This window comes from Aethina tumida, chromosome 7 (assembly GCF_024364675.1).
Source record: "Aethina tumida isolate Nest 87 chromosome 7, icAetTumi1.1, whole genome shotgun sequence".
Taxonomy (NCBI): domain Eukaryota; kingdom Metazoa; phylum Arthropoda; class Insecta; order Coleoptera; family Nitidulidae; genus Aethina; species Aethina tumida.
In genome coordinates this window covers 15,284,584-15,304,870 of record NC_065441.1, presented here as the reverse complement: position 1 = coordinate 15,304,870, position 20,287 = coordinate 15,284,584, and the positions used below count along the sequence as shown (strand labels likewise).

The following is a 20,287-nucleotide window of genomic DNA, read 5'->3' as shown; positions in this document are numbered from 1 at the left end:
GTTATTAATTTCAAATAAAGTAAACGTCATTAATTTTTGAAAATATTATTTATAAAATTAATATTTACATATTTTTAGATTAAATATAAATGATAAACTAAAATTAACATTTGGCGCTATTTGGGTGTTCTATTGTTTGTCATATGCTCAGCGGTATTGCCACATTTAAATTTTAAAAGAGGATAGTAATACCATATACCTTTAATATTACCCTATTTAGTTAAAAACAACCAACAACAATGATTTATATTATTATTTTGCAATTAGTTAAGTAATATATAAGCATTCGCTAGAACAATACAAAAATGAAAGACATTTGACAACATAGCAAACACATAACCTCGAAATAGTTGTTTATGTGTCAACGGAACTCCGTAAATTGCATTTTTTCCATTTTCTTAGAGATTTTAAACTATTATTTAAGGATGCCTCCAATAAAGGTGACTTCTACGACAGGCGACGTAAACGACGGTGACGTTTCTGGGGCGGAATCCGAACACTCGAATACAAGCCACGAAAATGATGGGGGCAGAGACTCCAGTGAAGATGAGGCCGATTCCGACGACAGTTCAGAGATGGACGAAGGTAAACCTCAGCTGAATGCACCATAACTACCTTAATTTACTTCTTATGAATTTATTTTATGGTACCGATTGTTGTTTTGCAGGGGAGTGTGAGAGTAGAAGAAATGAACTACTCCAACATGTGCATGATTTAGAAGATCAATTTGGCCACCTTAGAGAACAATTATACAAGGAACGTATGACTCAGGTGGAACATCAACTCTCGGAAGTGAAAGCTGGTAGATCATTGGATTACATTGTTCCTTTAACAGAATTACAAGACAATATGCGAATTCGAACGGAGGTCGCGGGAATATTGCGAAATCTTAAACTAGAAAATATTAAAAACCAATATGAAGCTGAAGAACAAGCTGCTTTACAAAATTTTGAAAGTGAAAAAGCTCTAGCTAAAGACTTTTATCATATGGAACTGTTGGAGACTATAAGAAAACTGGAGGAAGATAGACAAAACAGTGAGATCACTTGGGGTGAAGGTGGTGAATGGGGCATGAGGTCAAGGCAAAGACCAAACAAGAGGAAAGCAGTCACTGTTTCAGGGCCTTATATTATTTATATGCTGAAACCACAAGATATTTTGGAGGACTGGACTATCATAAGAAAAGCTTTGAAGAGGAATTCTTGATCAGAACTAATTTGGAAGGGATTGTAGTGTTTTAAAGTGCTGATCAGAATTGTTTTGGATGTGAGATTTTATTTTATGTACAAGTTACAGTGCATTTGTGTGTAAGACTTTTTTGTACATAATTTTGTAAGATTAAAAAGTTTTTGTTTTAATATGGCTAAATAATGGCTGTTATGTTGTACAAGTACAAGGTGTGTTTTTAGAATGCCTGTGTAAAAATATGTTGAAAACATATTAAAAAGAATATAATTTTTGTTAATTATTTGTTTTATTTAGGTATTATAAATTTGGGTATCAATTAATACTAGTGTCAATTTAACAAAATATATTAAAGAAAGACCAACTTACAAAATAAAGTATTATAAAAAGATGACAAACCGCAATTTATATTTACAAATAATGCAACAAACTGTAAATAGACAATAGATATTTCGGTTTAAAAGGAACTAATCCTCTAGTAATAAATTTAACCAATTTTTACAAAACAATACATATAAAAAAAATTAATTATGATACATTATAAACCACATAAATATTTACAATACCGAAAAATACCGTTACGCGTGTAAAGAATACAAAAATATATAAAATTACTTCATCAAAGCGTGTACAACTGCCTTAGCATTCAATGCCTTCAAATCCGTATAAGTTTGTCCTGTGCCAACAAACACTATTGGCTGACCTGTAATGTAAGTCATTGAAATAGCCGCTCCCACCTAAAATCATCCACATTAATAATTAAATAAGAATTAGCAAATAAAATTGTATACCTTATCATCTATAGTATCAAATTTAGTCAGCACTATTCCATCAATCATGTGAGGATTAGTACTAGATGAATAATCAGCCAATGCTTGATTAAATTTAACCAACTGGTCCACAGCTTCATTGCCCACAAGTGCTTCACCAACAAATAGTACTAGATCAGGCTCATTTACTTTAATCAACTTTGTCAGTGCTCTCATCAGTGGTTCATTATCCTATTAACACACCAAATACAAATAAATAAACAGAAGAAATTGTTTATTTTGGATTTGCACCTGCATCCTTCCTGCAGTATCAACCAAAACGACATCGATTTTCGAATCCCTAGCAAACTTAATAGCCTCCATGGCAATACCAGCAGCATCCTTACCATAGCCCTTTTCATAAAGTTGTACCATTTGTCTTCCAGAGTGCCTCTCTGGTGGATGTAATGCATTCAAATGCCTCATGTGGGTTCTCAATTGTTCCACAGCTCCAGCTCTGAAAGTATCACAGGCTGCAATAAGCACCCTCAAATTATTTTCAATAAGCCAAAAACATATCTTGGCCAAGTTGGTCGACTTGCCAACACCATTCACCTGCAAAAACAGACTTGATAATCAAACATTTATAAGCAAATTATGAAACTTACACCACAAAAAGCCATAACATATGGCCTGTTTTGTTTCTGAGCTTCTAGACAGTCTCTCAAAATATCTACGCGACGTTTTGGACTTAAAATCTGCACCAAAGATTCGTTCAAAGTATTTTTAACGGTCGACGCGACACTCTCAAAAGTACCCAATACTTTTCCTTCCAGCTTTGCGGCAACGGAATCGCATAGTTTCAACGCAATATCGGCGGCAACATTTTTCGCAATCAGCATGTCCTTCATTTTGTCTAAAGCGGGTGCCATGTCCGAAGCTGTGAGACTTTTCGAGCCGACCAACGTTTTGAAAATTGAGAACATTCCTCCTTTACTCTGTTTTGATTTAGATTCAGCCTCATGTTCTTCTTCTTCATACTCCTCATCAGAGGATTCAACTTCTATATCTTTTATTATTCCCTTCATTTGGCCAACAATCTAAGTGGAATATTTTATAAGATGAAGATTTAATCAAAAATTGCTCAAAGAATTACCTCAGTATCTGGTGTGAAGTGACTTTTTGCATCCTCTGGTCTATCTGTTGTCCTCTCCAGTGACTCAAGATCTTTATTTGACCCACTCAATTCCCAAACCCTCGGTTTCTTTCCAGCCTTTTCAGATGGACTCTTGGGACTTTTGGGAGACTTTCTACAAAATATAAAAATTAACATCAAATTAGACTACAAATTATTTGCGACTTACTTATTGTCAGTTTTCTTTTTGCTCATTTTCTGAGCAAATTTGGCTCTATTGGCAGCCAAAGTTTCCTCATCCAGACCATTTTGTTGGGGTTTTGGTGAGCTAGGCGCGCTGATGTTCTTCTCATCAGCAAAATTGACTTCTTTCTTTTTAACAGGTTTCTCAGGCTTCTCTTCTCCTTTTCTCTCTATCATGGAAGCAACCGTTTTCTTCGATTTGGCGGATTCGTCGAAAGTCCGCATTTGTTTGGGAATTGTGGCCTGCTTTTTAGACCACATTTCCGCTGATTTAAGAGTGGCATTATAACAATCAGCAAAATCATACTCTTGACAGTGTTTGCCATCAGTTAATTCATTCTTGTACTTATCTCTGAACTCCAAATGAATATCATTTAAAAATTTGTCTATATAAGACAACTGTAATATTTTTTGATAAGCGACAACAAACACGAGGTCGAACTCATTGTCCAGCTTATATTGCAAGGAGAGACCGTTGTGATCAAAAGTATGCACTCCAGTACGTTCCTAAAGGCGCATATGAATTAACATATTTTATGGTGATTTATTTTAAAACTCACCTGTAAAATAACATTTCTGATTAAAGCATTCACAGACGGCGTGAATAACTGGGACGTGCTCTGGAAGCACCATAAAACGATGCCTCCTTTACTAAAAATAGTAAACAAATCCAACATATTTAAAGATCACACTTCTCTATTTTGCTTTTTGAAGTACACGTCACTGGACTGTCACTTGTCATGTGGGATACAGTACACTATTTTAACATTCTCGCCCCATCTACCGATATCAACAAATTGTAAATTATAGAATGCTGTTATAATTTTAGCTGAGGGTGGTTTTACATGTAAGTTATAATATTATTTGTTTATTTACTTGTTTGTATTAAATCAAAACATGTAAATTCTACTTAATTTTTATAAAAATATGAATGGCGGGATTATTTACAGTTACAAATTGTGGCTACATAACCTCAAAACATCAACTGAAGAATGTATTAAAAATATTTGTTAAAGATGACCAAAAGGTTTGGAAATTTCGAAATTACAAATAATAAAAGACCAAAATTGGAGGAGAACTTAGACGAATTATGGGGTGATGATCTGGATGATGATGCTTTTGATGACTGTATTCGAATTGCAACTCAAGTTGAAGTAAGTTTATTTATTTCCAAAACAATATTTGTACAGTATTTTTTAAGGAAAAAATTGTTGCCACTCAAGACCAAAATCTATCAATAGTACCAAATTACAATGCCTTCAAAGCTCCAGCAAATCTTTTCTCATCAACACAAATGAACAATTCTATTCAAATAGCAACAACCAGTGACAATGAGGAGTTAAAAAGGATGAAAGGTCAAATTGAAGAAAAGGTTGGGGAAATATCAATTTTACGCAAGCAATTACAAGATACCAAAACCAAACTGTACCAGGAGCAGCAGAAGACAATTCAACAATACAATGAAAAACTTCAAACAACACAGAAGGAATTTAGTGTTTTACAAAGTGAATTAGAGTTTAAAGTAAGTCAAAAAACTAGTAATACATTGAATTCAAACATAATTTAATTTGTTGTAGAATTTGGAAATATCAAATTTGAAACAGAAAATTTTGAATATAACAAGACATAATTTTGAGGTAAGCCAGGCAAGTTCTTCCAAATGTTTATTTAATAAAACTCAAATGCATCATGGCCATCAACACTTCAAAAATACAAATAATAAAAAGCAGCCTATTTTGGATCCAAGTAAGTTATACCAAGTTCAACTCTATATATTTAATTGATCATTTTGTTCTAGTTTCTCCATTGGGTGAATTTGCATCAACAAATATTTTTACTACTTGCTATCAAGAAAATTATTCACTAGACACAATATTAAATAAACAATACAGAAATACAATTTCTTATTTAAAAAATGTATCTGATGATGATTTATTAAAGAACAAATCAGTGGCTTCTGAAATTAATGGGAAAGAATTAAATTTAGATTATATTTATCCAGAAATCTCATATTTAGTTAATTGTGCTGTGAATGAATTAGATTTGGAAGAAAATGTGTGCAAAATACATAAAATTTTATGTGTTTCCATTCAGTTGTTAACAGATCTGAAAGAAAATTTGTTAATTTTAAAGTCTAAATTAAGAGCTGAAGACATACAACAAATAGATGCTTGTTATTTGAAGCATGATTTTGTTAAATCTGATACATTAAATTCAGATCAGTAAGTCATCTTTATTGTAATTATTAGATTATAAATAATTTACGTATAATTTTAGAATATTTGAACGAGACAAAATGGGAATAAAAGCAGGACAAACAATTTTATTAATATCACGCCTGTTACCTCATAGTTTGTATTTAAGGAATTATTTAATATATGGTAAAAAATTAGAAGAGTGTGATAGCAGCTTTACGTTTACAAAGAACAAATATGAAGAACCAAACTACTACCTGGAATTAATAGAAAGTATAACACAACTCATTGGTCAAATTGTAAAATATTTAATTATTCACAAAACCAGTTACTTTATATTTTTAATTTTTAGAGATCTTCCCATGAAATGTCTGGGTTTTTATACAGTGTTGTTGAATTATTAATAGTTATTTGTGAAGGAAATTATTTTGATGATGTGTGAGTATGTTACTTTTGGATATGAGTTTGTATTAATATTTTGTTTTAGGTGGTATAATATTTGTAAAATCTCCAAGTTTGTAATATTTTCTCGTCCTTTATACATTGTTATTTGTAAATTTACGTTTTTATTGAAACATGCATCTGTTTATCCCGTTTATGTAGATTATATTTTTAAACGTGTGAAAGATTCGGGAAAAGCAAGTTTAAAACGTGGAGTTTTATTGTTTAATGAAGGTAAAAAATTGAATTTCTGTGGATTGATTTTTATACATTTTTTTTTAGATTCTTGTTGCTTTCATGTGTTTGCTGTCTTGTTTGCTAACACAGTGTTTAAACAAAAGGAATTCCCGATAAAAGTGTGCATCAATATGTTGTCATTTATGTATAACACTTTCAAAAAATCCACATCTTTGCACTACAAAGATATAATGATGTAAAGTTAACAAGTTTAGTTTTAATATTTTTAATTTTATATATAATTTGTTGTAGATGTGAGTGTGTAGTGCAATTATACAAACTGGAAATCGACGTTGTTTTCCACGCGTTGGATATCTATAACAACCACATTAAATGTGGCAAACTTCTACCAGAAGACTGGAACACCTTTTTCAAACATGAGATCACGACGAAAGTCTTGCACTTGATGACGTTTAATTCGTACGAGTTGACGGAAAAATATGTTTCTGTATATTCAGAATACAAAGAAATACAACTAAATATTCTTGATCATAACTGTGAGTTCAAATTATTAATTTTTGACATACAGTAACTTGATTTTATGTTTGTAGTGGATGAATTAGAGAAGCTGGCAATTGTGGAAGATACTCCAGACATTCCAAACAACCATAAGATGTTTAGTCTTTTATAAATTAAATGTATTGTATGTTTTTGTTAGTCTTTAAAATACCATGATTTGGTAAATTGTTAAATAAACAGTTATATTTTCATATTTTTTCGTTTAATTACATTATTTTTGTAGTGAATAAATTTATAAACATTTAGATGTGCAGTTTTTAATAAAACAAAATTCATTAAAAATATATATATATATATATATATTAATTTAGTATAGTAACATTCTATTTAACAAAATCAACAACCATTAACCATACATTATTCATGTAAGGGGTTTATCCAGTTTATCAATTAAACTTTCAATCATATTTGCATCTACTAACCCAATGAATTTGTCCACCACCAAACCATCTCTGACAGCAATAACAGCTGGTACTGCTTTCACTTCAAAAGTGTGCACTAACTCTGGATTATTTTCAACATTCACCACAGCTAAATCCACATTTTCCATTGGTTCAATCAGTTCCTGCATCTTAGGGGTAAGAATGTGACACGGTTCACACCATTCAGCATGGAAATTAACTATCACAGGTTTCTCAGAGTTCATAACTTTCAGTAGGAAATCATCATTGTTTTTTATTGTAATGAGTTTGTTTAAATGGGATGAAAGGTTCATGTTTCTTTTTAAGTTTTTGGTGATTGCTTTTATATGTTTGAATGGAAGTTTTGTTAAGTTATTCATGATCTCTTATGGGCTTTATTCTAATCGGTTCAATGCAGTGTAAAATGAAAAACGATAGGGCGCCAAATACGGCGGACACCACAAGGAATCCCAGCAGAAGATTTTTGTAAATTATTAGGTAGTCCTTGTCCTGAAATAAAAATAAAACTTGTACAATACATTAGTAACTTGTTTAAAATATACTGTTACTTTTAATTCTGGTTCTTCAACAGTTTTGAATTGTTTTTCAGTAGGGATAATCAGTAATAAAACAGTGAGACAAGTGGCCGAAGCCAATGCAATCCAAGCAATATTGCTCTGCAGTTTGATCCCAACAACAAAAACAATTAACGCAACTATCCAAACGATAACAAGGACAAACAAACCAATGCCAATGCTTCCTATGGTGGTCATAATTTTAGAGTTTTATAAATAAACGCGAAGGTTAATTATTTGGGTCAATGTGGAGGTTATGTTGTGACTATTGTTTACTTACTGATTGATTTGTCTGGACGAACTAAGCATTGTTTGTGTTCAAATCACCATGAGGACGAAAAATTTTGATCGATGAGAAAATTTTTTGTCGACCACAGTACAAACAAAACGAGCAATGAGTAATCTGCCCCTGCAGCTATGCAACCCATGCTACATAAATTTTTATTGTCCAGTTCTTATTCCAAATTTCAAAGAATTCATTTTAGTTTTTACAGCTTTTGAATAAGCATATGGCTTAATAAGTAAATAATGTTTTATACTAGAGCAACAAAAAATTGCGAATGTGGTTTTTATCAGTTGATTTAATTAATCATATAATATATTTAAAAAAACGATTCATGTGATACTCAATTAATATGTTAAATTCAAGGTTCTAGTTTTTAAATTTCAAAATCTAAAACAACCGCGACATCTACTCAAAATAGTATTAACTAAAATAATGGTAAAACAGGACTTTACAAAAATAAGTAGTATGATTATCGTATCAGTTCATAGATGGCTACTAGCTAGGTGAACGAAAATTGGGAAAGATGTCGCTGTGTAAAGATAAAGTAGAATAGTCTACACAGAACAGCGGTGTCGCGTCACATGACCTGATTTGTCCCCGTGACCAAAATTGAAGGAAAATTCAAAAAACCGCCAGGACAATCGGATCCCTCGTGCCCCCATGGACCTACTGGACCCACTTGATGACAGGTACTGTCTTGGGGTTGCGCGTCGAGCTGCCATGGTAGTTACATAATGCCCGTGCTCTCGACAAGGTCACAAATATTATGCGTGCGATAAGTGATTGATCATAATTGAATAATGTTGTGATGCGGGATTTGTTTTTGCAGTGGCGAGCATGTCGTTGAGACTAAGGTAATCATTAGCGACATAAAACAGGCTATGGAAAGTGACGACGAGCAAGTGGTCGAGCATCTGTCTCCCCAAACTCTCCTGGAGACTCCGGGCGACGGTGACGTACAATATTCAGTGCGCGGCACCGAAGGTACATACAATAAGTCTCGCACAATTACTAAGTGACACTTAGTAAGTGTGAAGTCCTATTTACAATAATCAACAGTTCAAACAGACAGTCAAGTTATATTTATCTAAACGTTTATCTTTAATATTGACAATCGTAGCTGTCATAATTTGTTATCAAACAGATTGGATTTTTAAAATGAATTAATTGTTCAGTGTTCTGTGTATAAGTTAGTTATCATGTTTTGTTTGGACCTGCAACATAACCTAATCAAAAAGTCAAATGTCAGTACATGACACTTGTTTGACAAGTACAATAATTTACAATTGTCAAACTGTAATAAAATAACTCAAATATACAATAAAATAATTCGATTTTGAATATTAAATTTTCAGGCATAATAACATACAGGGTGCTTCAAGTTGGTGAAGAGTCAGTAGACAATCATGTACCCCAAATTATCTCAAATGGACCAACGTTTACGAACGCTGCTGTCCCACAAGTTCTGACCAGTAATTTAAATGGACAACTATACGTTATCAGCAACTCAAACGACGTATTCACATCGCAATCGGGAACAAGGGCAATCGCGCCAAGATCATCACTGGTTGAAACATCAAGTTCTTATCATAGCAATACAAAACAAGTAATTTTAATTAATGTTCTCAATCATTTATGTTTCAAATTTTTTGTTTTGTAGAAGGATGAACGGAGAAGAGCGACACACAATGAAGTGGAGCGTCGGCGTCGAGATAAAATCAACAACTGGATAACAAAACTGTCAAAAATCATACCTGAATCGACTGCTGCTGAAATGAAAGGCAATGGTCATTATGATGGTCAGTCAAAAGGTGTGATATTGGCGAAAGCATGTGAATACATCAACGAATTGCGAGACACTCGTGACAAATTAACGGAGACTGTAGAGATATTGAAGCAGAAAAATTTTATATTGGAAAACGAAAATAAAGAATACAGGGATATGTTAAAGAGGAGCGGGATAGATTTGCCAAATAACGACATTGTATCATAGTTTGATAGCATAGTTTACATGTTTAGATAAATTTTATATATATCTTAATCATATATTGTTATGAGGAATTTTATTTGAATGATTATTACGTTCAGGCGAACCGTTTCGTTTGGCCATTAACACGTTTTATTTATGTTATTGTTACACATTTTGCCATTATGATTACTTGAATTGTTTTACAACATTTATAAATACGTCTATTAATTTATACACTAACTTGTAAATATATCGAGCAAGCTATATTGATATTAATTTTTATTATACAGAGATAATAAAAGTGTGATATGCAGGGTGTTTTGTATGTAGTAAATGACATTAAACTCTGGAAATAGATAGTTTTTTTATTATTCATTAATATAGTGATAAATATACAAATTAATTTTATGCAAACTTAGACAACTCAGATTGCACCTACAATTTTTAACTAATTCCTTATTATTGTAAATAATTACATAACATTAAATGAGAATGCGTCTAAATAAGCCCATATTAGTTTTCAACGTAAAAAATATTCGACTCCAGACTATATCAACTAAAGTAAACAAAAACGTCACTGCAATTTTGACACATGTCAAAAACGCATTTAAAAAGATAACCAAACCGAAAAATCCAGTTTTCGTGGCTGCAGAAAAGTTAGCATTCAAAATGAACAATTTAACGTCGGCAGTGATAAAACCTCTGGAGAAATCCATTTATTTGAAACCATACACAATGCACTTTACTCAAAACGGGGTGTCAAGAACATGGGACTTAATACGAGTGCACGACAGTGTAGCAATCATAATTTACAATATCAGCAGGGATAAACTGGTGTTCGTGAGACAATTCAGACCCGCAGTTTATTACGGAAGCATTCCACAGGACGATTGTAAAGACGTAATTAATGTGGAGAAATATCCAGCAGAACTTGGCTTCACTATAGAACTTTGTGCCGGAATCGTGGACAAAGACAAACCGTTGGAGGAAATCGCAGCCGAGGAAGTTTTCGAAGAGTGTGGCTATCATGTGACGGCGGAAAGTTTGGAAAAAATCAGCTCATACAGGTCTGGAGTTGGGACATCAGCCTCTTTACAAACAGCCTACTACTGCGAAGTTACTGATGACATGAGAGTCTCTTCAGGTGGTGGCGTTGATGATGAAATTATTGAAGTCGTGGAAATGTCTATTGATGAGATGAAAAAATATATAACAGGGGATAATATTAAGAGTCCACCAAGTTTTATGTTCGCCATGTACTGGTTTCTAAATAGGAAACGTGAAAATTGAAACTAAGTTATGGATATTTGTGCTGTAATAAAACTTTTATTTATTTATGGATTTATTGATAATTCCTTTGTTTTATAGTATGATGTTAGGAATATGTTTAAATAAAATATACATATTTTTTGTTTAATTTTTGCAAAACACATGATAGCTTTATTAATAATGTTATTTGTACAAAACTGTATTTAATCTTCAGTAAGAGAAAATTTGAGAATACAGTCAATCAACCACTTTGAAGAAACATGTCTCAAATGCTTAACTTTATATTGCAATTTGGGAGGTTCATTCCCATTAAACACAATATACTTATTACAATTTGCAAAAACAGATTTCTTATCTGTGTGATATGGATAACATAAACTTTCATCTTCTAATGTAGGTTCCCTTTGCATTATTCTCCCATGACCTAATTCAATTAAATATTTCAGAAATTTTTCATTAACTGTCAATGAATAAATGTTAACTTCTTTTTTGTGGTTTATGTAAAAACTACAACCATCAAACAGTTTTGGACAGTTAAGCATTGTGTTCATTGTACTTTTGCATATAGCATTGTTTATATCCTTGTTATCTATAAAATTAAAGCTCTTTAATCTGTTGTACAATGTATCTGAATCCAAATGAGTTAGATCTAAAAACAAATATTAATAAAAATAAAATATAAGTTACCAAATAAGTACCTTCTTGAATTAAAAATGGTATGCCTGCAACAATAGCACCCAAAATTTTGCAGGAAAGTTTGTGACTTTTCTTTATAACAATATAATTGATTCCAGTTGGTTCAAACTTATTTATAACAAATACGTTTTTATTTGATTTTATAATGTCAATATATTCTTGATTAATTGAATGTAAATACAGAGTCAATTTAGAAGGCAAATATAATGTTTTTGTAGTCACTACTGAAGTTGAACATTGCAACAAATATTGCTGTATTTCATTATCAGTTGTATAATCTCTAAAATAGTAAAAATTCAAACAAGTTAACTTGAAATAAGTAAATAACTTACAGGGGTTTTTGACCATAATAATCGGTAACATCTACATTTGCACCAAATTGCAATAAAATTTTAATAATCTCCAAGTTACACTTTTCAACAGCTTTGAATAAAGGAGTTACATAATCTGAACCACTTGTTTCAACTATTGCCCCATTTTCAAGTAATACAATACAACATTCCAGACTTTGGGCTACCACAGCTTCATGCTAAAAACTGAACTTAGTTATTTTATTAAATTATTACTTTAAATGATTACTAAAGGTGTCCATTCAGCATGATCCCTACAGTTAATGTTGTGACCCTGTTCAATTAATTGTTTTACTTTATCAACCTGTTTTGATTTACATGCAAGATGAAGTGGATGTTCTCCATTCCTATTCTTTTTATATTTCAAATCTGGTGGCAAAATTTTAATTCTGTATTCTAAGCCTTCGTAAACTATCATCCTACTTGTTTCAGGTGTTATGGTAGCCTCATATTTTGGCTAAAATTAGAAGCAATATAATTTACAACAATAACTTACTTATATATACCTTAGGATCTAGTATTAAAGACAGTTTCTTAACGAAATTCTTCATGTCAATTAAATAATCATCCTGTTTTTCATCGTCAGTGTATTCTACATTACAACTGGGACAAAGCAGAGGAGTGGAACTACTAAAACAATCCTTACAAAAAACGTGGTTGCAATTTCTGATCCTTATAGACCAACGTCTTTCGTCTCCACTAAAACAAACAATTGAATTTCATTTAAATTATTGTTATTACTGTTGTTTTTACCATAGGCTGCATTTTAACGTTGTTAAAATTTTGTCCACTTGCTGTACAAATTCGCTAAATTCCGGAATTGGAATTTCCATTTTGGCGATTTTGTTACAAATTTGTTAATATTAAATGTTTTCATATTACATTGGTGAAAACAGTAAGATGGCGTATTTCAAAAGATAAATGGCGGGAAACATTAGATTAAGGTTAGAGCACAAATCTGAATGTATAAATAATGAAATTAGGGAATACTGAAATATTATTATAAAAATGTTACGGAATAAGGAATAAACTGGAACTCTTGTTTTCAAAATCCGCTTTATTTTGGTATTTAAAAAATTTATTTGTTTATACAGGAATATTTGCGTGCCCTCTATTTTTGTACATTCAAACTTCCGTACAGTCAGTAGGTTTTCTATGTAGGTTGGTCAGTAGCAAATTTCAACTGGAGTAGGGGATTTTCGTTTATAAGCGTTGTAGTGAATCGTTTTTAACTGTTTTGGTGGCGCCAGTGTTATTTTCGCATTACGTGCCTCCTCCACATTAAATAATAAACAAAACGTTTTTGAAACAATGGCTCCAGTAGATTCAGAAAATGTGCCCGTGAGTACTCGATAATAAATTATCTAATCGTTGTTTGTGCGGTTTTACCATTTCTACCATGTCACACGATCACAAATCGTTTGAATATAATATTTAAGGGCGTTGTCGGCGGTTAAGCGATTATAAACCAGTTCAAGAATATACGTTTTACAGGTCGAGGAAAAGATGAGGAACCTTGTGCTCTCCGGACACGTCGGCTTCGACAGTTTGCCTGATCAACTGGTCTCAAAGAGTGTCCAAAATGGCTTCATATTTAATATTATGTGCATTGGTAAGTCGAAAACAGCCCCATAACAAACCTGTTTTGAAGTAAAATTGTTTTTTAGGTGAAACTGGGTTGGGAAAATCCACACTGATGGATTCACTGTTCAATACAAACTTTGAGTCATCACCGAGTCCCCACACATTGCCCAGTGTGAAGTTAAAGGCTCACACTTATGAATTGCAGGAGAGCAATGTCAGGCTAAAGGTGAGTTATGGGCCAGATTTCCTTTTAGGGATTTGTGTTACAAATGCCAGGTACAGAAAGTAGTTGATACAGTTATCCAAGACAATGGTTTATGTATTAACTTTTCATGCACTGTCTTAATTGAAGTGTGGTATGAATAATAAGTGATTCATGTGAAAGTTGTGTAAACAAAATAATCAACTATTTTAAACTTTGAAACAGATGTTTTTGAGATTTGACAAATGTAAATTGTGTCTGAGGTTTTATTTACAAAAAGTATAACAAATGTGTGACTTGGAACATACTATAAACAACATGTAATTGAATCTAGGCCTGTAGCACCTATACCTTGTTTTGCTTGAACTTATTGATCTTAAATTACTGGTAATCATATATTCATCATGTTGTGTTTTAAAAAGTGATCCTTGTGAAAACAAAATTTTTATTTATGTTTTTCTAGTTGACAATTGTGGACACAGTCGGTTACGGTGATCAGATCAACAAGGAGGATAGTTTTAAAGCTGTGGTCGACTACATAGATGCGCAGTTTGAGAACTATCTACAAGAGGAGTTAAAAATAAAAAGATCGTTGCCATCGTACCACGATTCTCGCATACACGTGTGCCTCTACTTTATCTGTCCGACGGGACACGGTTTAAAGTCGATCGATCTGGTGTGCATGAAGAAGCTGGAGCAAAAAGTTAACATAATCCCGATAATCGCGAAAGCTGACACGATCTCCAAAACGGAACTCCAAAAATTCAAATCGAAGATCATCAGCGAGTTGCAGAACAACGGCGTCAACATTTATCAGTTTCCGGTAGATGACGAATCCGTTTCGGAAGTGAACACTAGCATGAATTCACACGTTCCGTTTGCTGTTATCGGTAGTGCCGATTTTGTGAGGGTCGGAAACAAAATGATGAGGGCCAGGTAAAATAGTTATCAGTATCTACTTGAATCCATCACTAACAATTTACTTAACTTACAGGCAATATCCATGGGGAACTGTCCAGGTGGAAAACGAGTCACATTGCGACTTTGTGAAACTAAGAGAAATGCTCATCAGGACAAATATGGAAGATATGCGAGAAAAGACACATTGCAAGCACTATGAACTGTATAGGAAAAGGCGTTTGGAACAGATGGGTTTCAGCGACGTTGACGCCGATAATAAACCGGTCAGCTTCCAGCAGACGTTTGAGGCGAAGCGAACCAATCATCTGCAGGAGCTACAGCAGAAGGAGGATGAGATGAGGCAGATGTTTGTGGTGAGGGTTAAGGAAAAGGAAGCAGAACTAAAAGAGGCAGAAAAAGAGGTAATAAATCTCAAATCTATTTTATTAAACAATTATACAAATATTTCTTATTATTTTATAGTTACACGCTAAGTTTGACAAATTAAAAAAAGATCACACAGATGAGAAGAAAAAAATTGAGGAGCAAAGGAAAAAATTGGAGGATGATATGATTGAATTCAACAGGAGGAAAGCGCAGTACCAACAAATGGGTAGCAGTCATCACACTTTGACTTTGGGAAAGAGCAAAAAGAAATAAAAAGATGCACGTTTCGTTATTTACGTGTTTATTACATGTGTGTAAATGACATGTATAAGAACTGCTACGAATTATTTTTACTGCTTATCAATTTATTTCAGCAACATACACACTAGACAACTAGTTATGCAGTGTAAATTATGTGGTTTCTATAATTTTATTCTATTCGTCGTAAAATAGAATAATTATAGCTGGCTAGCAATTTTTCACGTTTATAACAAAACTGAAGCTACAAAAATTATCTACTTTATTGACATTGTTTAAGGCTCTAAAATATTTAAACTTGTATTGTTGTTGATTCCTTGAAATTTTAAATTGATATTGCATGAAAATTTTATCGAATTTTGTAACATCTCTGTCTGTGACTTATGTACGCCAGAAATGATACAAAAAGATTACAATTAAGTTTAATTAATGTAATTTATAGACTTTATATTATATTGTATCTACCAAAGTATGTTTGTGCATGTTTTATTTATATTTTAAATAATTTTTATATATTTTTATAAATGTATGATTTGTGTATGAGTTCATGAAATTCTAAATATATTATTTTACATCGACAAATTGTCCATTTAAATCTTAACATTTAATTACGATAATTAACATAAAACAATTGAAAGGTATGAGCATTTTTTCAAACAGCTGTTTCACCAGGTCGCACCAATTTTGCAAACCGTTTATAGTAGGTGAACTTTTTCGCAACGTTAGGCACTTTTTCTATTTGCGGAGCGAACCAAATTTTCTTTTTTATAATTTTTTCATGCTCCTGAAAAAGTTAAAAATTTAGTTAATATTCACAGTTTAAAGGAAGCTCAAATCTACGTGTGAGGGGTGCATGTTAAAATAATAAAACAAAAATAGTACGAATGTTTTAATAGTAGAAAAATATTTACAAAAATTACATTAATTTGTAATTATCCCATATGGTAAAAATTAGTGCTATTCTACTTGAATAAAACGAAAACATTAGTGTAACATACACTACCATATAAAACGAACTAAAAATAAATTTGAACTTGCCGGTGAGAACCTTACAATCTGCAAATAGCAAACAAAAGATTTGATAATTAATAAACCTTACAAGCTAATCGTATCTTTGGCGTGTTTTGGAAAACTTGGATTTCAACAAATTCTAAACAATATGAATATTTTTGAATTAAATAGATTTTATACAAATTAACTAAATTTTCTTAACTACATCTTATATATACATGAGAAATGCCACGCAGTTAAATAATTACTGACAAACAATGTGATGTGATATGACGTTTTGAATAAACATACATTAAATATAAATGCTACAAAGTATTTCGGAAGATTATTGATTATCCGGCCCTAATACTAATAATATTGGCAAGCACGCGTGATTCTAAGGGAAGATATTGGTGTCCACTGATCCGTATTAATGTATCAGTGTTTAGGACTAAGTTACTGTGTTATTGGCGTGTTGCCACCTCCCTAGGGGGCGGGCTTCTGTACTTTGCCCTTATGGTGAGGTACTTTGAAGCGCTGGTGGGGCGAGTGTTCGTATCCCTAGTTACGACCTTCACCTGACAAGGATCATGGCGCAACAAGAAATGATCCAGGGTGTCCCAGCCACCGCCCACTCGCACCATCATGTGACGACCTTTCAAAAGCTAAAAAATATGTCAAGTAATACTTAGTTTAAACTTTGAAAACCAACTCACCCTGATGAACACGTTCTTGCCCGCAATATTGTACTTCCCTTCACCAACTTTGCTGACGTTTAGCTTGTTACACTTTCCGCTGGCACAGTTGCAGTTTCTCTGCATCAACCTGGCGGCGCTCTGCACCTTTTTATCCAACTCCGAGAGTCTGGCGATCGGAGTGACGGGTGTGGTAGGTGGACCGTCTCCACCGGGACCCGGGGTGTGAGACCTGCTGCCACCGGAGTCTACCACATCAGTTACGACGCCCAAGTCGGGGTCTTCTCCACTGCCTCTCGACCACTCGTCATCTTCAGTGTTGTCGCTAGGCACTCCGTCGCTGGCCCCGCTCGTCACCGCCATCGGGCGCGATGATATAGGTGTGCTGGTTTGGGGCGTCAATATCATGGACGGACCGTTCCATGCGGCATAAGCAGATATTGCCGAAGTAGAACTACGAAAAATTACAAATATAACTCGTTGTTACTCCCTGTTTGTGAGTTTCATACTTTTATATAGACGTAAAACTGATTTTTATGAGTGAAAATTAAAAAATTCGTACTTGCTGTGTTTCATTTTTATCTCGTTCTCAGGCCTTGGAGGGGTCGCCTGAAACTGCCAGGACAGCAACGAACTTAATCCGGAATCTCCTCCGGAATTGTTCCGTTCTTCCTCAGCAATTTCCTTTTCCAACTGCACCAATCCCGGTGGTTCGACGCCGAATTGTGTCGCGATTCTTGCCACTTCCAACAGGCACAAAATTACGTTCCTTGGTTGATTATGTAACACTACAGAACAAAAAATAAATTATTTAATTTCGGTTGATTGTTCTAGACCGCGTAATTACCTAAATCGTCGCTTTCAAACAGGAGATTGTCGTGTACGCCCAATGCTCGACAGAACTTGATGAAGTTCTCCATGTTGTCTCTCGAAAAGAAACTTCTCCGCATGGCTCTCTCAAAGCACTTTCCTCTAACTGTGGGGACAGTCTGAAAAGCAATATAAGAATAGTATTTATTTAATACAACCGTCACAGTCATACTCCTTTGTAAATTCCTTTATTTGCAGCATTAGCTGCGTATTCACAAATTATCTGTGCTAAGTGACAGAGAATAACTCCGTTGTCTAGGGATTCCAGAAAGTTGTCCCTGTTGAGATCTTCAGTTCCTGAAACAAAATTAATTAAATTAGTTGGTATTCAATTCGTTTAAAAAATGTGTAACGCTATAGTGAACTGGATACATATTAAAAATCATTTGCCAGCTGGTCATTGACATCGTATCGTAGCAAAACAAACAATCCGAACACTAATCGTTCAACACGCATTATTAAGTCATATCAACAGTGATTCACATATGAAGAGCCGTCACGATGGCAAAGTAAAAAAAAAAGATATCAACAATCGGGCACAAGTACCATTACCATAAAACCGCACGTTTAATTTTTGTACGGTCGGCGACTTTGTACGTCAAGTTTTATCAATTGTTCAGATCAGGTCGCATCGTTTTCCATCGTCAAACGAAACTGGCTTATCGCCACCGCTCATCGAATATTAAGTTCCGCATGGAGCGAGGAAATTTGTTTTTGTGTGGTCTTTTTATTTTTATCACGCACATTTTTGCTCTCCGGCCACAATTTAAAACGGACAAAGGAAACGCGAACGGTGGAGTATCTTAAGAAAAACGACGCTCGTTGAGTTCGCGATGAAACCTCGCGTTTATGGGTGATTAAAAGACGCCCATATACGGGCGTTTTAAAGTGCCCGTTGGTGTTGTTTATTTGCCGGGATGCACACTCTTCTCCGGGTTCAACGTGAGGTTAACGCGATAAATTGCGTTATTATTATTCAATTAGGCACTTAAGGAACCCGGGACGATGTAATTGTTTGAACTGTCCAAATCCATAATGTAATTTATTCAATTGCAACGGATTTACGAGATGACGGATGCAAACGTGTAAATTTAACTGTCCTGTTACATTTTAAATCGACTTGTCTCTACTGGGGAAGATTTTATATTTTGATGGAAAAATTCTGATCTGTTTAATTTCATTAAAAACTGACGAGTTTTCAGCAGATTTCATAAAAAATCAAGTAAAATTTTATGTCATTTTAACGATTTTCAGTCAATTTCACTATTTGAGTAAATTTTTTGAACAATTAATTTAAATATTTCAAATTTTATTAGTTTAATCAATAATACAAACATTGAAATCTTGAAAATGTTGTGATAGAAAAATAAAAAGTGTGGGTGTATCATTTACATTCATGTAAATTTTGTGAAAAATAGTATCTTTAAATAGTATTTTCTCTTTGAAAAATATATTGTCGATGTTATCAAATTGCATAACGATGATATATTTAAAGAATTTTTGAACGCACTTCACGTAGGACCATTTCATGGAAGAGTTAACAAAATTTTGCGACATTATAAATGTTTCAATTAATAAAATCAGTAAAATTGTATGTGTTTTTTACGATTTTCAGTCAATTTTACCATTTGAGTAATTTTTTTTAACAATAAATAATTAATAATATAAATATCTCAAGTTTTATATTTTTAATCAATAATACAAACATTGAAATTTTTGCAGAAGAATATCAGATAATAAATGAAACTATTGTCATAGAAAAAATAATTAAATATATTGTCGATGTTATCAAATTGTATAACAGACAATATATTTAAAGAATTTTTGAACGCAGTTCACGTAGAACCGTTCAAAGGAGGCATTTTTTCTCCAGTCCTTTAGTTTTTCTTTACAGAAAATGTAGGTAGTCTAAGCAATGAATAAGGTGAAAGGTTTCATCAACACACGAACGAAATAGGAATAAAATATTAAAGCTTCAAGGTGGTTTCGACCTACAGAAAAGGTAAAGATGAAGATGAAGTTTTTATCACAGTTTTCACGGATAAAACACAAAATAGAGCAATAAATTTAAATAAAAGTTAATTTTTCTTGACATCATTTTCATTTCTTAACCAATTTTAGTCTGTTAAAGCTTTAAGTAGCTGAATAATT

At 33.1% G+C, this 20,287-nt stretch overlaps 9 protein-coding genes across 9 annotated transcripts in view; 5 read left to right on the top strand and 4 right to left on the bottom strand.

The window, feature by feature from the left end:
* Positions 1–344: 344 nt before the first annotated feature.
* Positions 345–1,465, top strand: LOC109602779 (breast cancer metastasis-suppressor 1-like protein). The gene is made up of 2 exons (XM_020019219.2): positions 345–585; positions 668–1,465. Exons 1-2 carry the CDS (start codon positions 357–359, stop codon positions 1,204–1,206), a joined length of 768 nt encoding a protein of 255 aa, XP_019874778.2. The 5' UTR covers positions 345–356; the 3' UTR covers positions 1,207–1,465.
* A 51-nt stretch (positions 1,466–1,516) lies between these two features.
* Positions 1,517–4,031, bottom strand: LOC109602771 (signal recognition particle receptor subunit alpha homolog). The gene is made up of 7 exons (XM_020019209.2): positions 3,873–4,031; positions 3,299–3,819; positions 3,091–3,244; positions 2,603–3,034; positions 2,247–2,549; positions 1,977–2,186; positions 1,517–1,922 (listed from the first exon to the last, which is right to left on the bottom strand). The coding sequence occupies exons 1-7, from the start codon at positions 3,987–3,989 to the stop codon at positions 1,797–1,799; spliced, it is 1,863 nt and encodes a 620-aa protein (XP_019874768.2). The 5' UTR covers positions 3,990–4,031; the 3' UTR covers positions 1,517–1,796.
* An 87-nt stretch (positions 4,032–4,118) lies between these two features.
* LOC109602777 (uncharacterized) lies at positions 4,119–6,897 on the top strand. The gene is made up of 11 exons (XM_020019215.2): positions 4,119–4,159; positions 4,263–4,466; positions 4,514–4,834; positions 4,890–5,058; positions 5,111–5,534; positions 5,590–5,806; positions 5,860–5,945; positions 5,995–6,182; positions 6,231–6,381; positions 6,438–6,682; positions 6,737–6,897. The coding sequence occupies exons 2-11, from the start codon at positions 4,329–4,331 to the stop codon at positions 6,814–6,816; spliced, it is 2,019 nt and encodes a 672-aa protein (XP_019874774.2). The 5' UTR covers positions 4,119–4,159; positions 4,263–4,328; the 3' UTR covers positions 6,817–6,897.
* An 89-nt stretch (positions 6,898–6,986) lies between these two features.
* LOC109602780 (thioredoxin, mitochondrial) lies at positions 6,987–8,106 on the bottom strand. Its single transcript, XM_020019220.2, has 2 exons — positions 7,961–8,106; positions 6,987–7,615 (listed from the first exon to the last, which is right to left on the bottom strand). The coding sequence occupies exon 2, from the start codon at positions 7,483–7,485 to the stop codon at positions 7,066–7,068; it is 420 nt and encodes a 139-aa protein (XP_019874779.1). The 5' UTR covers positions 7,486–7,615; positions 7,961–8,106; the 3' UTR covers positions 6,987–7,065.
* Positions 8,107–8,529: 423 nt separating this feature from the next.
* Positions 8,530–10,292, top strand: LOC109602791 (upstream stimulatory factor 1). Its single transcript, XM_020019229.2, has 4 exons — positions 8,530–8,655; positions 8,796–8,950; positions 9,322–9,572; positions 9,627–10,292. Exons 1-4 carry the CDS (start codon positions 8,627–8,629, stop codon positions 9,957–9,959), a joined length of 768 nt encoding a protein of 255 aa, XP_019874788.1. The 5' UTR covers positions 8,530–8,626; the 3' UTR covers positions 9,960–10,292.
* Positions 10,293–10,372: 80 nt separating this feature from the next.
* Positions 10,373–11,276, top strand: LOC109602768 (uridine diphosphate glucose pyrophosphatase NUDT14-like). The gene has a single exon (XM_020019202.2). The coding sequence runs from the start codon at positions 10,422–10,424 to the stop codon at positions 11,223–11,225; it is 804 nt and encodes a 267-aa protein (XP_019874761.1). The 5' UTR covers positions 10,373–10,421; the 3' UTR covers positions 11,226–11,276.
* A 39-nt stretch (positions 11,277–11,315) lies between these two features.
* On the bottom strand, positions 11,316–13,160 carry LOC109602767 (BRCA1-associated RING domain protein 1). The gene is made up of 6 exons (XM_049969644.1): positions 13,004–13,160; positions 12,757–12,949; positions 12,480–12,707; positions 12,233–12,429; positions 11,903–12,180; positions 11,316–11,853 (listed from the first exon to the last, which is right to left on the bottom strand). Exons 1-6 carry the CDS (start codon positions 13,081–13,083, stop codon positions 11,408–11,410), a joined length of 1,422 nt encoding a protein of 473 aa, XP_049825601.1. The 5' UTR covers positions 13,084–13,160; the 3' UTR covers positions 11,316–11,407.
* Positions 13,161–13,437: 277 nt separating this feature from the next.
* LOC109602773 (septin-2-like) lies at positions 13,438–16,163 on the top strand. Its single transcript, XM_020019211.2, has 6 exons — positions 13,438–13,591; positions 13,745–13,862; positions 13,918–14,060; positions 14,500–14,972; positions 15,031–15,358; positions 15,420–16,163. The coding sequence occupies exons 1-6, from the start codon at positions 13,562–13,564 to the stop codon at positions 15,594–15,596; spliced, it is 1,269 nt and encodes a 422-aa protein (XP_019874770.2). The 5' UTR covers positions 13,438–13,561; the 3' UTR covers positions 15,597–16,163.
* The window catches only part of LOC109602769 (GAS2-like protein pickled eggs), a 30,368-nt gene continuing 26,244 nt past the window's right edge, over positions 16,164–20,287 (bottom strand). The window contains exons 3-8 of the mRNA XM_020019205.2: positions 18,309–18,433; positions 18,114–18,255; positions 17,829–18,054; positions 17,288–17,720; positions 17,150–17,236; positions 16,164–16,365 (exon numbers count right to left, since the gene is read on the bottom strand). Of these exons, the coding sequence (XP_019874764.2) occupies positions 16,234–16,365; positions 17,150–17,236; positions 17,288–17,720; positions 17,829–18,054; positions 18,114–18,255; positions 18,309–18,433 (1,145 nt within the window). The 3' untranslated portion in view covers positions 16,164–16,233. The remainder of the gene's footprint in view (positions 16,366–17,149; positions 17,237–17,287; positions 17,721–17,828; positions 18,055–18,113; positions 18,256–18,308; positions 18,434–20,287) is intronic.

Bases quoted from the DNA above. Each gene is read 5' to 3' on its own strand.
- LOC109602780 (XM_020019220.2), bottom strand. From the start codon at position 7,485: ATGAATAACTTAACAAAACTTCCATTCAAACATATAAAAGCAATCACC.
- LOC109602768 (XM_020019202.2), top strand. From the start codon at position 10,422: ATGAGAATGCGTCTAAATAAGCCCATATTAGTTTTCAACGTAAAAAAT.
- LOC109602767 (XM_049969644.1), bottom strand. From the start codon at position 13,083: ATGGAAATTCCAATTCCGGAATTTAGCGAATTTGTACAGCAAGTGGAC. The intron at 12,950-13,003 runs GTAAAAACAACA...TGTTTGTTTTAG, and splicing joins ACGTTAAAATGCAGCCTATG to TGGAGACGAAAGACGTTGGT. The intron at 12,708-12,756 runs GTATATATAAGT...TTCTAATTTTAG, and splicing joins CTTTAATACTAGATCCTAAG to CCAAAATATGAGGCTACCAT.
- LOC109602773 (XM_020019211.2), top strand. From the start codon at position 13,562: ATGGCTCCAGTAGATTCAGAAAATGTGCCC. The intron at 13,592-13,744 runs GTGAGTACTCGA...TACGTTTTACAG, and splicing joins TAGATTCAGAAAATGTGCCC to GTCGAGGAAAAGATGAGGAA. The intron at 14,973-15,030 runs GTAAAATAGTTA...CTTAACTTACAG, and splicing joins AACAAAATGATGAGGGCCAG to GCAATATCCATGGGGAACTG.
- LOC109602771 (XM_020019209.2), bottom strand. From the start codon at position 3,989: ATGTTGGATTTGTTTACTATTTTTAGTAAAGGAGGCATCGTTTTATGG. The intron at 3,035-3,090 runs GTAATTCTTTGA...TATTCCACTTAG, and splicing joins ACTTCACACCAGATACTGAG to ATTGTTGGCCAAATGAAGGG. The intron at 2,550-2,602 runs GTAAGTTTCATA...CTGTTTTTGCAG, and splicing joins ATGTTATGGCTTTTTGTGGT to GTGAATGGTGTTGGCAAGTC.
- LOC109602777 (XM_020019215.2), top strand. From the start codon at position 4,329: ATGACCAAAAGGTTTGGAAATTTCGAAATTACAAATAATAAAAGACCA. The intron at 6,183-6,230 runs GTAAAAAATTGA...ATTTTTTTTTAG, and splicing joins AGTTTTATTGTTTAATGAAG to ATTCTTGTTGCTTTCATGTG. The intron at 6,382-6,437 runs GTAAAGTTAACA...AATTTGTTGTAG, and splicing joins CACTACAAAGATATAATGAT to ATGTGAGTGTGTAGTGCAAT.
- LOC109602779 (XM_020019219.2), top strand. From the start codon at position 357: ATGTGTCAACGGAACTCCGTAAATTGCATTTTTTCCATTTTCTTAGAG. The intron at 586-667 runs GTAAACCTCAGC...GTTGTTTTGCAG, and splicing joins CAGTTCAGAGATGGACGAAG to GGGAGTGTGAGAGTAGAAGA.
- LOC109602791 (XM_020019229.2), top strand. From the start codon at position 8,627: ATGGACCTACTGGACCCACTTGATGACAG. The intron at 8,656-8,795 runs GTACTGTCTTGG...TTGTTTTTGCAG, and splicing joins CTGGACCCACTTGATGACAG to TGGCGAGCATGTCGTTGAGA. The intron at 9,573-9,626 runs GTAATTTTAATT...TTTGTTTTGTAG, and splicing joins ATCATAGCAATACAAAACAA to AAGGATGAACGGAGAAGAGC.